The sequence below is a fragment of the Neolamprologus brichardi genome, chromosome 8 (assembly GCF_056152115.1).
Source record: "Neolamprologus brichardi isolate AB-2024 chromosome 8, ASM5615211v1, whole genome shotgun sequence".
In the NCBI taxonomy this organism is placed as follows: domain Eukaryota; kingdom Metazoa; phylum Chordata; class Actinopteri; order Cichliformes; family Cichlidae; genus Neolamprologus; species Neolamprologus brichardi.
In genome coordinates, this window is record NC_142111.1 from 24,267,112 (window position 1) to 24,285,663 (window position 18,552).

The window sequence follows — 18,552 nt, forward strand, 5'->3', positions numbered from 1 at the left end:
CATCCCTCTCTTTCCTTTCTACGAGTCCTGCCCGTCTCAGCGTGTATGTGCGCCTCGGGATTTCAGCTCAAGTGACTGAGAAATATTGCAGGCAGTAATCACCGAGTCACGGCGCATAGGGGGCCTGTTTGCGTTAGATGAGACAGGTTTTATGTTCCAAAAAATGTCCGCTTGTTGGTGCATTAAATTATCTGTGGAGTGACTTGGCGACGGATTCCTTTTCTTTTCGTTTCGCCACTCCAATTTAAGGCGAATAAACGTGGCGAGCAGGTGATTACCCGGCACACAGCTCGGTGCGAATGGGAACGTGTCAGAGATTAGAACACAATGGGTGCTTGAGTTTGCAATTATCAGATGTTTGTTGCTGTTGCTGTAATTCGCACGAGAACCTGGGAGAAGGACGGTGACATTAACGCCTATTTTCCTCCTGCTGACGTGTAATTATGAAGCCGGCGCGCAAAAGTGAAAATGTGAAGCCAGCTGGAGGTTAGAGGTTGTAAGCTCTACATATGGAGAAATAATCCTTGACAGGATTAAGTTTCTTTGGAGAGAAATAGTCAGAAAGTGAAATTGGGATGCATGAATTTTATTTTGATGGCAACCTTTTGATGACGAGAGGGCAAATTCAGGCGGGATGGCGATTAAACCAGAGCTTTTCCTACATCCTTTTCCTGCCGCTGCATTGTAATGAAAAGTGTTTACTTACTGGGGTTTAAATTACTCGAGCATAGCAGACATTTCTGCGTATCAAATAATCAGAAAATGAATAACTTTCTATCAAATAAAGAAACACACACTCGCTGGATTTTTTAGGAGAAAAATATGCCTATTAAATGTGCTTATGTGTGCAGCTACCCCCCAAAAGCCCATTCTCAGCCAGGAAAACCCCTGTGTATGAGATATATTGCAATATTTTATATGAAAGCAACATGTGGGAGCAATAAAATCTGTACTGATTACATTTAAAAGCAGTTTCACACAACAGAGCAAGTGTTGAAGAGGATAAAGCTTTAGCCATCCTTATTTTCTTCATTTTTATGGGCTAAATTTCAAATAAGCCAGTATTTAAACACACATTTATTCACATATCCTGTAGAGGTGGGAATCACCATACATCCCACGATACGATATTATCATGATACTTAACGCGCGATACGATATTATTGCAATTTTTAAAAATATTTTGCGATATTCAGATTCTGTACATAAAGGTAAACTTTATCAATATTCATTTTCTCTAATATCAAAGTCTCACACTCAGTCTTTCTCTCATTTCAGTTTGATTGTTGACAAACTGAACGGTTTGTATTACAGTCTAGTCCAACTTAACTGAATCAACCATCTGGTACAATTATAGCTATTCTGAACTATGCAGTTTATGAAAACTATGCAGCCCCTTCAGCAACTGAAGAATTTGAAAGTAAATTAAAACAAAATATAATTTTGCATTAAATAAAAAAGTTTTACACTTAATTAAAATAAAACATGTCTTAAATTAAAATAAGTAAACTGTCATGTTTATTGCTGCCAAAAAAAAAAGTTAAACACATTTGGACAGTGAAGGAATGTCAGGATTCTTGAAGTCTGAAGTCAGAGCATGTTCCATTCCACAAAAACTTTTTTTGTAACAAAATATCGATTTCTGCTGTCCCTGTATCGATACATTATTAGCAAACAAAATATCACCATGCTACACAGTATAAATTTTTTCCCCCACCCCTAATATTCTACCTGTCATATGGTCAATGCTAAACCTTTCTTTCCTTCTGCTGAATGAAAAGGGAAAAGGAGGAAGTTAAAAGCTCCCTCTGAGATTTCTTCATTTGATGAAGTTGTAATATTTGAAGATATGTTATGGTCAGTACTGATATGAAGGTTTCTTCCTTCCATATTATACTGGAATATTGATTTCTACCCAGTATTCTATATAATTAGCTGAAATTGTTTAGTGATCTCCCACATTGTGAATATCAGAACTGTGAGTCACTGAATGGTGATTTTAGGGCCACAAAGAGAGATTCAAGGGTAACACATGAGGCTGATGACGGGAACAGGCTTTATTGAGTCATTGGTACTGAATCAGTGATATGAGGTCCCTCTGTGGGGGGAAACTCCCACTAGGTTTAAATCTGGGACTCCCCACCATTTGACCTCAGAACTGAAGAAGCTTCTCGGATGAAGGTGAAACGTCTTCAAGTAACTTAAAGAAGTCCAGACGCTTTTCTTTGCAAGCTCCTTTGACTACGAGGACCTGGATGACTGAGAACCTTCACAGACACAGTGATATGAGGTGATGATGATGTTCTTTAGTTATACCAACATAGCTGCCCATTGGCTCATGGGAAACACCGGCAATACAACAGGACCCATTTCTAGCAGATGAGGGGAAATGCAATCCAAATAAATCCAGCATCAGCTTCAGACTACACACCCTGATTACTGCTGGATGTAGGACGGCTCTTTGCGATGGGAACAAAACTGTTCAAACCTCTACTGTAAGTCTTTATGAACAAAAAGCAGCGCTGCTTCTTGAACTCAGCACGACGTCTAAATAGAAAGACGAGTAGGTTCAAAATTCCTCCCTTGATTTCTGCACGTCGAGCCAATAAAAACACGAGCTGTCGGGCGTTTTTTTTCTACCATTAAGCATCGTACAGCTTCAATCAGAGCACAGCAGAGGAGAAACGATGTTGCCTCTGTAGTTTGTTGGAGTATACAGTCAGTATTACACACATGGCTCTTTTATGCTCCGTGTTTTTGAAAATTGCAAACGACTGCCTTCTTCCCGATGACATCGTGTGTGGAAGACGCCCTGCGTGCTTCGCCGGGGAGGAGCGAGCAGTTTAGCAGATCTCTCAGGCACGATGTTATGACTCTAATATGTCACAGTGACCTTTAACAAATAAGGCCAGGAGATTAATCAAATTTGACTTTCAGCTCTGGTTTCTGGCTTCGACTGGTTATAAAATCCAAATAATTGTGATTAAAGACTTCAACTGCAAAACGAAGTGTAGGTAAACCTGTGGAAGGGTTAATAAGAGTTGCATTTGTCTCCTGGTCACTTGGGGTCTTTCTATTGGCTTCCCTTTGCCTCCATCAGTATGACATCATTTGACAGAGATGGCCACCTTCGCCAGAAAGGCTGTATGGTTAAAAAACAGGTGCTAGTCTTTGCTTTTTTGCTCCCTATCAGAGTCCTCTGTGTCCCCAGCAGAGCTTCTTTTATCCATTTACTCTCCAAACGAATTTTATTTAAAATGATAAAATGCTTGTGCGTCTGTCTCTTGGATCCTTCTGATCATATAGATAAGATAAAAAAGCAGAAGAGAAAGCAAAAAAAACGACTACATTTGGATTAAAAATGTGCTTGTGTGAGTGTTAAATGTTTGATTGGAAGTGTCTGAGCTGGGCTGAGGCACACTGAGGCTGGGTGGCATGAGATCAGGTGCAGCATGATGGCTCTGTTTTGGTCACCAGGCTTGGAGAGCGGCCTGGAAGCCTCACACTGCTCAGAAATCTGGGTCACGACAGCCCACAGGCCTGTTGAGGTCTTTGTTTCCTCTGCCCTGCTTCCTTCGCTCCATATTTAAAAACAGCGAGATGAATTTTGCAAAGTTTAAACTTAAGTTTCCAGGAGAGACAAGAGAAAATACCGGGGATCTATACAGCTCCCAGAACAGCTGCTCAAACAAGAATTAAGTTCCACCTACACCTTCATTTTAATTATTAAGGGAATTTGTTATTTCAAAGCGCTCACCGCGTTTTAATGAAGTTTAGACGCACCGACAGAAAGAAACCCACCTGTGCTTTATTAAAAACGCCCAAACTGCAAGTCGGTATTCAAATTAAAAGCCCTGAAAGCACATTTTCTCAATCAGCTTCTGACTTGGAACGAAGCGCTCCAGAGTGAACACTTCCTGCTTTTTGCATGACAGGTTTTCTATATTTTTGTTTTGTTTTCGCTCCGCTCGTCTCACTGGTGTTCAGTGTGACAAGGTGCTTCCACGTATGTCCGCCCACCAGTCAGTATTTTTGGCAGCTTTTTAAACAGAAATGCCAAATGACAGTTGTGTGCTTGTTTTTGAGAGTGGAAGTCTCAGCAAACTAGAGGTCATTGTGTTTGAGGCTGAGACACCTCTGAGCATGTTCACATTCCCACTCGTGAGTAGTCATTGTGGAAAAACGTTCTCACAAACATATCTGCTGTGGCAGGTACCAGCACAAAGGTCGTATTCGGTATTTTGTAAAGTCTTTATACGTGGCAGGTTTGGAGATGAGTGCAATCCAGTCACAGACTGTATGGAAAAAGATGGTTTTGCAGATTTTCACCCCCATATAAGACTTGTAATTCTGCCTCAGGGTCACGGGGGGTCTGGAGCCTAAGCCTGATGCCGGGCTACACCCTGGATAGATCACCAGCAGGGTCAACCGAGAGAATTCAATTAATTTGGATGCAATTCAGTTTTACTTTAAGTGCCAAACCACTACAGCGGTCAACTCAAGGCTGTTTATACAATACAGTAATATAAACCCAAAACAAACAAGTAATCAAGTGAACAAGCACTTGGTGACAGTTGGAAAGAAAAACCTCGTTTTAACAGGAAGATCCTGGCTCAGGGAGGGGCAGCCAGTTGGGGACTAATCACCAATCACCTTTTTGTGTGGAGTTCGTGGCTTCCTTCCACAGTCCGAAGACATACAGGTGGGGTTAGCTTAACCAATCATTCTAAATCGTTGTCTATGCCTCTGTGTTAGTCCTCTGACAGACCGGCAACCTGTCCAGGGTGAACCCTGCCTCTCACCCTGAAACAGCCCTGGGGTAGGCTCCAGTGCCCCTGCAACACTTAATTGGATCTAAAATAATATCATTACCCATATAATGTAAATACAGACTTTATCTAAACTCTAATTTGTATCAATGTGCTTGAATTTACTTGAGTATCTGTTTTGTAGAACAGAAGCAGAGAAAAACAAAGGAATTAAAAAAATTTAAAACTAGCTTTTTCTGCCTTTACTGCAGTGACTTTCTTCTGAATTCTTCTGGACACTATGAAGATGGAAAGCAGTCAGTGAATCTAATCAGGATCGTTTCAACATTACCTTAAATCTAATTTGATCTTTTCTACCCTTTATGTAACCTGAAACTGACCATGAACACCACAGCTGCTCCGCACCAGCAAATTACTGTAAACTTTACTACAATACTGCAAACTAACCCCCTTTTTATAGCTAGTATTCTATTTTTGCGAGGTGTTTCACAATAAATAGTTGTTCAAAAAAGCTCTAAATAAATAAGGACATTAAATGTCAGCTTTAAACTTCCAGCCTATCAAATGTCACCGAGCAGTGTTTACCTTTAAATCTAATCTCCGTTCTTCCACTCCTGACTTGTCTTTCTTGCATCTTTCTTGCATCCCTGAGTGAAGTTATCTCACTTTCCTTTCTCTCAGTTTGAAATCCAGCAGCTGTACTTTTAGCTTGCAGACACACTGTGTGTCAAACAGGACAGAAACAGTTTGTGTGTTTGCTGCAACATGAGCTCATAGAGATGATGTATTTGAAAATAAATGCCACTTAAAAAATGTTACTTTGCTTTATGCTTTATTCTTCATTCCAGCCCACTCTGACGTCTAATAAGCACCAATGCTGAATTTTCTTTTATGTTTCTTTGTCCATTCATTTAGGTTGATTTCTGGAGGCAAACAGTGATGTAACAAAAAAGCTCCCCTTAGTTGTCTTAAACCTAAAGTAATGAGTCTGTAGGGAGTAAAAGTAAAACGTTCTCAGAAAAGCAGATACTCCAGTAAAGTACAAATACCTGGAAAAATGAAGCATTTGTTAGGGTCCACCTCTGCTGGAAAGCTGTAGTTTTTTTTTCTAGTTAACTGTCACTGGTTAACTGGTTTTCTAGGGTTTCCATCTCCCTGCTGCCTCCCATCCTGCTGTTTCTCTCATATAACTGCTTTACTTCAGTTATGATTGATTGGACTGAACGTTTGTTTAATTTCACCCAAGTTGACAGATCTTCTATGAAACACTGTCTGCACGCTAAATCCGTAGTGTGGCTTTTTTACAGTCTTCCTTACTTCACCCCAAACCAGTCACTGCAGATGGCCCCGCCCCTCACTGAGCCTGGTTCTACCAGAGGTTTCTTCCTGTTAAATAGGAGTGTTTCTTTCCCACTGTCACCAAGTGTTAGCTTATATGGGGGCATCTGGTTATTGAGGTTTATACTCCATTATTGTAAGTTCTTTAGCTTAGAATATGATTTTTTTTGAGGTGACTTGTTGTAATCTGGCTCTATGACATTTAATACAATTTCAAGGAGCAACATGTCAGCTCATAACCACAACAAGCTAATCACTGCATAGACACTCCAGCTAAATGCTGAATGAAGCAGTTGCTCTCCGAGCTGTTGTTTTCACCATTTCAGGTGTCCTTGTGACAAAGATGCAGTGAAGAGTGAGAATAAATAGCGGCAATTTGAGCCACATGTGTGATTTTTTTTCTTTCTAGATTTGTACAATGGGTAGCTCAGTGCAGTTGGAAAGATAATTATTGATTTCATCTTCTGGAATCAATAACTCATATTTGAAATATTGTAGAAATACAAACAATGTCTCTTTCCAGCTGTAGACAACGAGTTGTAACATTTTTCATCAAAATTCTCTGATCTGGACAATTTGGTGAGAAAGTGTGCAGAATGAGAGATGTGTCCTGAAATGTCTACAAAGTGCAACATCAGAAAAACTGAAAAAGTACAAAAAAATTCTGTATATGAGATAAAGATGAGATTTCACACATCACTGTTGGTCTCCTGCTGTTTATTGTAGAAAACTGTTGGGGAAAAAACACTTTTTCCCATTTAATTCCATTTAGGAAAATATTTGTTACACTGTATAACTTAAGTTATCTGATGTCATCAAAATGACTTCACACATCCGCAGTCTCGTGAATATGGCTGCCAGATTGGAAAAGGCCATAATGCCTGGAATCCCCACACCCTCCTCACATATTAAATGGGGTGGCTGTAGCTCAGGAGGTAGAGCAGGTCACCCTTGAATTAGAAAGGTGGTGGTTCTATCTTTGGCTGCTCGAGTGTGCATGCCAAAGTGTCCTTGGGCAAAATACTTGACCCCAAGATACTCGTGTATGTGAATGTTGGATAGAAAGCACTTAGGTGTAGAAATAAGCGCTTGGGTGAATGAGGAGTGTTGTACAAAGTGTTTTGAGAACTTATGTATAGTAGAAGAGTCCTGTATAGGAACTGGGATTTTACCATTTAAATAGGAAAACCTAATCAAAGAGATTTTTTTGAAACATGCTGTAAACATGTTGGACATTTGAACATGGAAGTCTTTTGGAACCGACCTCACGTGACCATTAGAGCAGCGGTCCCCAACCCCTGGGCCTCGGACCGATACCGGTCCGTGAGTCGTTTGGTACCGGGCCGCGAGAGTTGAGGCTCAGGTGTGAAATGTATAGTTTTCAGGGTTTTTATCGGTTTTCAGCGTTATTTTGTTATCGTTTTTATCATTTACTCGGTTTTCCTGGGTCTTTTCACGTGTGTTATGAATAACTTTTTTCACTTTTTTCGGTACCGGTACTAGTTTTATTTTGTTGTATTTTTCCGCGACACCTTAAAGGCCGGTCTGTGAAAATATTGTCGGGCATAAACCGCTCCGTGGCGCAAAAAAGGTTGTTGACCGCTGCATTAGAGGAACTTTTTGGGCTTTATTTTTTCATCTGGGAGGTCGTCAGATCCATTTTCTGCTTGTCCAACAAGGGGGTGTGGCCAATTCTAGGTGTCATTGGTGTTATGGGCTGTGAGGCGGGGCAAACACAGGACAATTCACCTGTCTACAGTATGCATGTAGTTTTTGTCATGTTTTCTGAATTAGGTGCAAGTGCAACGAATTTGATGCTCTAGTTACGTGAGAGTTTCACGACTCTCTTCTGTGATCCTGACTTTTTAAAAATAAAATCTGTCCATAATCTGGCAGACAGGCATATAAAGACCTGGCAAAGCATTCAAAACCACCTCTGTGGTAGATTCAGCTACAGTAAGTGAACCCAGGATCACATTTGTGTTGCACTGTGTTGACTTTTTCTCTGGACTTTAACTTTGTTGCTTCCTTTCGTAGTCATGAATATTTGATGCCATGCAGCAGTGTTGTAAAGTGCCGGGGCAACTGCATTACTATGATCAGGTCTGCACACTCACTTCTCCTGAAATTGTTGCAAATCGTTTGTTGTCACAGCTTTTTGTAGATTTTTTAGAGTTCTGTATTGAAGACGGTGCAAACTGAGATCTGAGCGTGAGAAGCTTTGCAAACACGGCGCTCTGTGATATATTAGAATGCACTGAAAGGTAATTGAGCTGGGAGCAGTTAGAGGTGTGTTCTTCCACATGAGTAATGATTTATTGTAGTAATGTAGACGGTAATCATACAGCACAAAGTAATTGTGGAGAGGGAGTTACGCTTCTCAACTCAGTGCTGCTTTATTTTGTAAACAGCTAATAGCCAAAATTTGCTGCGTTTTAATATTTTTCCCTTTAACCTTTGTTCTTGATGAAGATTGACTTGACTCGGTTATAAGTCAGACATTCATCATTTACTGTTGACTCAACCTCTCACAGCCTCTGACATCAATCAGATATCACTGAGACGTGTTGTCAAATAGCAATAAAATGAAATTATTAAACATGTGACATCTGGCTTGGAAAGCTCCGTGTTGTTGATTTTAAAGGCTTCTATGATGAGTGTGCTCATTTAAATCCCACTTGGTGGATAACAATGGAGTAATGTCAGACTGTATAGTGTTGTTGGCGGTGAGTAAGCCCAACTGTTGTTTGTTGTTTTTTTTTTTGGAAAATAAACTAAATAAATCCTGATCACAGATCTCTGCCAACGCTTCTTAATTCTCTCAGTTTGTTATTTAAATACTGGAAAATATCAACATTCTTCAAGTCCTCCGCTTAAATGTTTGTTGTTGCTGCTTCAGTGATCTATGAGGGATCTGCTCGGTGCTTCTGGTCCAAATGCAATTATGGGAATGACTTTATTTTACTTTATTTGACAGAAAACTATTTCACCGTGATTTTTGACCATTAGATAAACAAATTGTGTCTCTGTAAGTGAATGAAGTCCTGATTAACAGCATTGGTTAGAATCATTTCTACAGTTTTAGTTTGAAAATTAAACAAAAAAAAGGAAAATTCAGGTGGAAAAAAACATGAATTGGAATAAAAAAAAAACTGGAGAAAACTGAAATAACTTTAATGTAATGTAACATGCTTTGTTCATATTGTTTAACATACTGCCATTAAAAATGTCTTAAATGTTAACATTTTTAAACATTTTAAGTATTTGAAGTACAAACAAACAAAAATGAACATTTAAAACCAATGAAAATGACAAAACTACGACGACAAACACAACAAAAGTTTCTCTTTGTAGGGATGCCCCATATTAACCACATACGAGAGTGTTTCTATTTTAAAATATCACCAAACTGCTCATTAACCCTTTAAATCCGGTGGGAGCGGGCACGCTCTGTTTTGCGTAACTATTTTTAAATCCCGGTAGCTCTGCAACCACGTAAGCTAGCGCAATACTTTTTTTTTTCATATGAAACCGGAGGAGTTGTACTTACATCTTATGCCATCAGCTTGTCCTCGGTCACAGTTTCCTTCCACATATAGCTTTGCAAAAACTGCATAAAAAGCGCTTGCAGCAACAAAAACATAATATTCCAGAAACACGCTTTGCCGATCCAATCAGCTGTTCATAACACTTCCTACGTTGGAATAGACGTCAGCGCGAACTTTTGCATGTCCGCCTATACTGGTGTTTTTAAAAGTTATCTTTGACTTTATGACTTTCTGTGTCGTTTCTGGGATGTTTAGGACTCATATTGCACTGCTGGAAATAGTTTATTTTGATGCATATGCTGCTTTTTAGCAAATTTGCAGTATAATATTTATTTTCGTTTTTCCTGCAGTGTATAAAAATTGGTGTATTTCAAAAATAAAACTATGAAGACACTCAAAATAAATTTCCTGTGGTGGGAAACTATTTTGTGCAACTTTTTTGTATTTACAGTTTTGAGGGATAAGCCTCTTAAATTTCTCTAACTAGAAATATATGTTAAAAAAACAAAAACGATTTTCAATTTTTTTGTAGTTTATTGCACTTTTTTGCAATTTATGTAATTACTATGCACTTAATGCATAAATATTATTAAAATCTGGGCTATAATGGTTGTATTTATGTATAGCAACTTGAAATGCTCCCAAAAATGGCTCCACAGCATGTAAAAATATAATATAAGCTCTGGCGGACTTGTTCTATGGTAGGTCTTAAAGGGTTAAAAGACAAAGACAGATGACTTTTAACCAGGAGAGCTGAGTGCGCGATGCACGGGGGACTGTTGAGTCATTGCTGCTCGCATGTTTGGTTAAGCTTAGGCACCAAAATGTCTCAGATATGGAAGAGTCTGTGTTTAGGTTACAGACACAACATTTCGTGATACCAAACACATGCTGGTTAGTAGCTGACAAGTTGACAACAGCAGCACATATTTTGCTGCTGAAGGCAAAAACAGCCTGTGGAGAATCAGCATCAAATACACACACAGTGACACGCTGGTAGACATTTTTATTGGGTTATTTTTCATCTACCCACAAGTTCAGTATAGTCCGTGCAGTGACGACTTAACTGTTGTCTGTTTTTTTCCTGCCAAATATTAAAACGATTAAAATAAAAGGTTCCTTGAAATAGAAAAAGAAGCTACGTGTTGAATAACAGACTTTTCATACACTGCAAAGGAGTACCAGCATCCTTTATGTGTATTTTCTTTCTCACTATCATAAGGATTTGTATGAACATGCCCGACTTTAGTTCACTCATTCAGCCAGCATCTACATATAAATGAAAGTTGAGGAAAATAGTGGCCATTTCTCTCTTCGTTCAGGAAAGACTGGCTCTGATATCAGTCATCATCGAGCATAACATTTATTCAGGCAAAGGTGTGAAAGCCGTGGGCTTGAGTTTCTTTACTTGAGTGGTTTTACCCTTTCTAGCAGATGTTGAACCTGCTGCAGGGATTTGAATTTCCCCTTCGGCTACAAGAGCAGATGATGAGGTCTTCAGTCAGTGTTCGAGTTCATCCCGCAGGTTTTTAATGGGACCTGGTGTTTAAGTTCTTCCACATCAAAGTGAGAACATTTTGTGCGCAGCTGGTTTTGTGTTCATAAAATAGCTCATGCGTCAGTTCAATAAGGAAGATCTGGATCCCTCATCTTCCTGTTTGCTGTGTTCAGCTGCCAGTCGGTTCTTTACATCACTACCACTTTCCCACGCTGTCAAACTCAAAGCTGTCATCATTTCATTAATCCAGTCGTTTTCTTTCCTGCCTTCTTTTAGCCAGTCAGCCTCCAGTTTGTATCCTTTATTCTTCCCCTCGTAAAGACGAGGCCTGGCGACGTCCATGGTACCCTTAAGGATGAGTTTTGAAACTTCAGTATGCATAAATAAGGACCTGGTTTGAGGACTATTAAAATAGTTTCCAAGGGTAGAGACCTACACCCTATACTGCAGGTGCCCAGCCCTAAATCCTGTCACCACTGGGATTGCATTCTGCCACAATGGATCATTGGAGTCTAATTGCATTCATTGATTTCTCTGTCTCAATAAATTATGTTCAGTTCTTCCCGATGAACTAACAATTGCTAGTTTGCTGAAACCATTAAGGAAACGAGGAGATTGATGATGCTACTGAAGGGTTCCCTCTAAACATCAAAAATAGGATTGGTTGCCTGTAAGATCACTAATAACCCAAACAGTTACCACCATGGACTTCTTAAGGTGGAACAATTCACCCTTTTATAATGCGCACTGTGCTTCTCAAACATAACAACAATACAGCTGCTGCTGAGAGATGGAAAAGCACTCTGGGAAGTTTATTTCTCACTTCCAGTTTGGATAAAAAAGAAGGTAGAGTGTCGGAGAGCGTTATTCACATACAGTAATGAGTGATTTAGCCGGCTGTAATCAGTGACCATAGAGAGATGGATGTCTGCTAAATGGCTAAAACAGTATTAAATTATGGTGTCATAGCACAGACGTCTTTCATAGACTAACTCATTCGTTTGGACGAGATAACCCAGTGTCTCTGAAAACTGCTAAACTACACACACGTTAATCTAGGCAGATTCAATTTATTGCACATCTAATAATATTGGAGACAATGCTTTAACATAAGAACTCCTTTGCTTTGCAAGCAAGTAACGCTAAGTTATCCGCTAATCCTAGCTTGTTTGGGCTGCATTCATAAAGTTGATGCAGATACCTGCTAATTAGTGCTAAATAATCAACTGGAGCACACATTTCTTGGACAGTCTATTCTTTGATGGCTGTTTTAAGCAACAATACTATTGAATATTCACTGGGAAGTATTAGACTGTACTTAAACTATCCTCAAACACATCTGCAGCACATCTGTCTCCAGTGGATCTCATTTTCGTTTTTCTTTTGAACTTTTTGACAGCTGTCATCTTTTGATTTGCACATTTTTCCATTTTTTGGAGGGACGTGTCATCTCAAAGACAGATGAGGTTTACTGATCTGATGCCTGGTTGTTAATAATGAGTTCTTCTTCCATTACTGCCACCTTCTAGCTGTAGGAGCAACTTACATCCCCCATGTACTGAAAAACCAAAGAAAAATACACATATTCAAGAGAAAACATAGTTGGTTAAACTTCAGTATTTTCTAACTAACTAAACATTTGAAAATCATGGTTCTCCCCATCTGTATCTCAAGTTATTTTTCAGATAAACAAATAATCAATAACTTGCACACGTGTTTTTTTCAGCAGGTATTTAACCTATCTATGTATTGTACAGATTGAATGCTCCATCCTGCACGGTCGCCTTAACAGTCTCCTGCAGGGCGTAAGAGGTGTTGTCCCAAATGGACATTATCTTGGCCAACAGATTTCTGGAACACTCTGTAAGCATGTTTACTCGGGAGTTTATGAGTATTGACTTGCTTTTGGACTTAATTTTTGACTCTTCACATTTTCGTATTTCATTTTAATTTTCCAGTTCGGTGTCTTTAAGCTTTACCACCTTGTTGGTTTTGTCTTTTTCATAGAGATTATTAGCAAAACTAAATCAGATCAAACATCAGTGCAGAAAGGTGGCAGAAATTTGCCCAAATACTTTTGAAGGGTCACACGGGGTCGTACTATGGAACGTATCAATTCATGGGCTCTGACTGAAGGTGGCGGATCAGTGCATAAACACTCTCAGTGTCTGCATCTTCAGGAATCAGAGTAATGCTGACCTGAGCACTGGCTTCCTTCCAGATCAAGTAAAAATGGCAGCTTGTTAATCCAGTGTCTGTGCATTGCTTTAATCCCGGTCCTGGGTACACGCCAGCAAACTCTGCGAGTGAGCCTGTGGGGCTGGTTTTAGGAGCTGCCTGGCCCTGCGTCATTAGTATGTGTGAAGTCACTGTAAACATTTGATTAATTGCTGAGAAGCAATTACAAGCAATTAAAGTCCTATTATGATGGCAGTGAAGGACAACGCAAGTTAATCTGGCTATCATCACGATAATTAGCTCATCATTTCCTCACCAGGCCTAATGTACAGAAAAGAATCAATAAAAAGGGCAATTTTTGGTTTTCTTGCTTAAGCTTTGCTACAATGTGTGGTCATTTTAAGCAAAGCGGCCTTTGTGTTTTGGGGCATATCGTTCTCGCTGTGTAAAAACGACGTACCATTAAACCTCTCAAACTTCATTAGGCACACTTTGCGGTATCACTTGCAAATCTTCGCGTGGCGACCGAGTGACAGAGCATTTTCTCTCTCTGTTCTGGTTCTAACCAGTCGGTTTTGCTATTGTGGCATTTTGCAGGAAAAAAAAGTCTCACACTCAATCCTTCTTTTTCTCCCTCTTTCACCCCCCCTGCCCCTCTTCTGTCTCCTTTACTCTTTGTTTTTCTTTCCTCCCCCTCTAGCAACAACCAAACTACTGGAGCTTCAAGGTCAGTGCCAATATTGTGTTTGTGTTTCAGCGTAAATCTGTGCCTCTGTGTGGATTCGTCTCTTAATAGGATAACTCCATTGTGTCTTTGCATGCCTGCTTCTCCACTGCGTTAGCGCTGGTCGCACGTTGGCACACACTTCTGCATTTAACTCTTTTAACACTCTTGTGCTGCATGCTGCGACATTTCTCCCTCAGAGTGTTCACATAAGAAAGAAGAAATCCCTGCATGAATCAAATAAGTGCTTTGGTTCACTTTAAACTATGCAAGTAAGATTTCTGATATGCAATTATTGAACACAATATGCCTGTTTCATCAAATATGAGGCAAGAAAAGGTCCAGTTCAGCCTGAGAGCTGCTGGCTGGAGCTTAACTTACTGCTGCTGCTCGCTAAAATGTCCCTATAAAAAGGCACTGTACCAAGCTTGTTATTGGCTGTCTCCAGACCTGCAGATCCCTGCCTACAACTCCCATGTTGTCTGTAATTCAAATTAGGCCTGGTGTTGGTCTCCGATGGTAAAACTAAATCAATGAGAGTTTAGCAGGCAGGATGTGCAGTGGGGTTGTCATTAGTGACAGAAATATGGATCAGATTGATTCTGTTCTGCAGGTTGTGCAGATGAATTATTCACCTGTTTGATTGCTGTGATAAATATTTGTTACTTGCATCATAACTGAAGCTAAGATTCCCACAGATTGAGATTTGATGTATGATATGCAAATATGTGCACGCATGTATGGGGCTAGATTTGCTGTGCACAGCAGTCTTTAGATAGATTACCTCTCTGAGTTTCTTCTGTGCAGGTAATGTAAGTGCCACGGACTTTGTGACAATCAATATTTGAGCAACATAATTAGCTGTTGCTCCATCGAGTTTTATTATCTTGTGAAAGAACTTTATCGCCAACATTTTGGACCTCATCTGTTGAAGGTAGTCTAATAGACCCTGTGCACGAGAAAATGCTAACTTCCTGGTTTGAGACCGGATGTGGGGTTGTACATTTCCGGTAGTTTTACTTTGCGTTCAATCGCTACTGCGAAGATATACTCCAAAATCATGTCCAAAACTTGAAAAACGGAAGAATGCGTTAAGTTACAAAGAGCAGAAGGTGGGAACACTCACCACTGTTGTGTCATAAAAAATCTAATGATCAATTTTGACGTTTAAAGAGTTTAGATCGATCAGTTGTTTACATCATTAAACACAAGCAGAACTGCATCACTGCAGCAGAAGACACATCGTCCACATTCAGAAGCACATCTCTGTAAAGTGACTGGTCTCATGATTTAAACAGGCAAATGTTCAGCATTCAAACTACAGGTGAAGAATAGTCAAACCAGATGTTTCCCCGTTATGTCAGATCAGCTAGTCAAGTACACACCTACACAGCATGTCAACAAACCGTGAAAAAAGCCACACAAAAAATGAATGATTGCTGGTAACGGTTTCTATACATTAGTATGTACGAAGGGTATGTTGTGACTTACCTTCAAAATTACAGTGGTCCCTGCTATAACGCGGTTCACCTTTCACCTCGCTGTTTCGCAGATTTTTTAGTGCAAGTTTGCATGCTTATTTTTGCGTCACATTGTGTCCTGCGTCCTGATCGCTGCAGACGATCTCCTCCGTGACGTCTCTCCTGTACAGTACAGAATCGCTGCATTGATCGCTAGCACGGATGGATGTCGATGTCCACGAAACGTTTTGCACCGTCAAAAAATAAAATTGGCGACTTGATTTCACCTATCGCTGGTTATTTTTAGAACATAACACCCGATAAACGAGGGACCACTGAGAAATATAACATTTGAATCCATTTTCTCTTTTGCTCTGAGGTGCGGGGAAAAATATCGACAAGTCGATGAACATCGTTTACAGATATATTGGGTAAATGCCCAAGACATCTATAGAAATGTAAATCGCTGCTTGATTCATTCATTAGCTTAACTTGTTTTGGACCGTAAACAAGGCGCAAATAGGACTCCGGAAACAAATCTCCCCACAGGAGTTTCCGCACCGGAAGTAGCATATGCTAACGTGCACATAGTCTATTTGCCAAAGCAGAGCGAGGGCTATGATAAGCAGCTGCAAGATGGTGAAGTATAGGGAGTAATTAATTCAGGACCGCCACAATAGCAATGTGACCATCGGGGAGGTTGGTAGACAATACAACATCAGTCCCCAACCTTTTTTGCACCACAGACCGGTTTATGTCCGACAATATTTTCACAGACCGGCCTTTAAGGCGTCACTGATAAATACAACAAAATAAAACCAAAACATAGAAGATTTATTCATAACACACAGGAAAAGTCCCAGGGAAACAGAGTTAACAATAAAAACCGATAAAAACCGATTCACACCCGAGCCTCAACTCCTGTGGCCCGGTACCAAACAACTCACGCACCAGCCTGTGGGGACCGCTGCGAAACAAGACAGCTGGTTTGCAACTGAAGACCAAAAGGGTTGTTTTTTTAGTGACATGGATAACTTCATCCATTCTCTGAGATGAATAAAGAAGATCTAAGTCTATAAATTGGGGTAGCCCATCAAAGTCAAGTCTGTGTGTAGGAAACATCATGAAGTGCGATCGTGGCTCAAGAGTTGGGAGTTCGCCTTGTAATCGGAAGGTTGCCGGTTCGAGCCCCGGCTCCGACAGTCTCGGTCGTTGTGTCCTTGGGCAAGACACTTCACCCGTTGCCTACTGGTGGTGGTCAGAGGGCCCGGTGGCGCCAGTGTCCGGCAGCCTCGCCTCTGTCAGTGCGCCCCAGGGTGGCTGTGGCTACAATGTAGCTGCCATCACCAGTGTGTGGATGTGTGGATGACTGGATGTGTAAAGCACTTTGGGGTCCTTAGGGACGAGTAAAGCTCTATACAAATACAGGCCATTTAAATGAAGTGTCAGATCGGTCCGATTTTCAGCCTAAGCCTGACAGACACAAAATTCCTGGATTCAGACTGAACGACTCTGATGATATTTGCACAGATGCACGTGTACCTGTCGGCAGGGCACAAGGTTTTTAGCACCAGAAGCTTTCTGGTTTTCATTTCCAGTCCGCTTTGTTGTCTTCTTTTGACCATTTGTGTTTGAGCAGCCTCAAAGGTTAACCAGCAATCCTAAAATTTATCTGCATTCATAAACGATGCCCGGTTTTTTGCTTTTTTAAATTTGTGGTTAAACTCCTTTATTTGAAAAATAGTCTCATTGAAGCTTTTATGACTACAGTGATGTCTGTGTACTGATAGTGTTGTGGTTGTTCTGTGGGCCAGCTGCTTGTAGATACTGCAGAGACATAATGTCTTTCCTTATCTGGACAGTTAGAACAGGGTCATGAAACTGCATGATCACAGCTGCTGCAAAATGTCTCTCCCATTCTCCTTGATATCGAGACAGTTCCCACAATAGTGTTTGCTTCAATTCATCTGCATCTCCTCAACAATTATTTCTGCACGAGGTTAATCCTGGACTCATTGTAAATTCCATAACAACCTTGATACCTGCGGGCTCTCCCAGAAGCCATGAAAAATTTGCCTTTTAGGCTTAAGCAGTCTGAAAGGCGCTGTATCCTCCATCAGTAGAGAACCCACTGATCTGGGAACCGTGCATCTATGTTTTAATTTCTCTGTTTGGTCGTTGTTTCTGGTCCAGCGCATAAACGTAGAGTGTTTTGAAATATACTGTAAAAAGATGCAGACTTTGGCCACCATATTTGCTTCAACAGTTCATGTATTCAAATGACACACAAAGAAAAATGGTGCATTCCATCCATCAGTCCTGTCACCACAAATACACCATTAATCCTCTTACGTTTCCTTTAATACAACCAAGAGGCCAATTTAACATTTTGAGTCTAACTTCTTAACATCTAGCGCACAGATCGTCTTTAAATTTCCAGGACGTTTTCATTTCCCATTATCAACTTTCACCAGAGTTTGGTGCCTTTAAAGGCTACGTGTACTTTCTGTGCAGGCATAGGCTGTGAAGGATGTTAGACTACCTCTTGGAAGTGTGAACTTTCCATTTGGCGTTCTCTGTAGCGGCGAGAAAGGGATGAATGTGACCTAAAGCTGGAGCATATTACCTTCTCATGCATGGATGGATGGATTCAAAAGAGTGATTCGGACCTCAAGCGAGCGGCAGAATCATTTTCTCGTAGAAGTCTTTACACTCACAGGGTCGCCCTCTGGTGGCCGTTAGAAAGAATGAAGGTGGAGCTCTTTACACCTTGAAATCAGAAGGTAGTGAGGGTGGTCTCCAGCTGTGCAGTTACCCTTGGAAAATCAATGGAAACTATTCTAACCTATTAACCAATTAAAAGGTAAGAAAACTACAGGTACAGACGAGGTCATCAGATGTCGTCTTTATGGGGGAAACAGTTAAGGGCTTCAGAGCCCATGTTCGTGTTTCCCTGTGATGGGCTACCCTGCTTTTTACCCAGTAACAGCTGGGATAGGCTCCTGCAGTTCAAAATATAGATTGATGACTGCATTCA

The 18,552-nt window shown here is 40.5% G+C and overlaps 1 protein-coding gene across 8 annotated transcripts in view; it reads left to right on the forward strand.

Moving 5' to 3' along the window:
- srcin1b (SRC kinase signaling inhibitor 1b) overlaps positions 1–18,552 on the forward strand; it is a 169,923-nt gene that overhangs the window by 74,675 nt on the left and 76,696 nt on the right. For all 8 annotated transcript variants that reach the window (XM_087844932.1, XM_087844930.1, XM_087844934.1 and 5 more), the window contains one exon: positions 14,032–14,058. In XM_087844932.1, the coding sequence (XP_087701058.1) occupies positions 14,032–14,058 (27 nt within the window). The remainder of the gene's footprint in view (positions 1–14,031; positions 14,059–18,552) is intronic.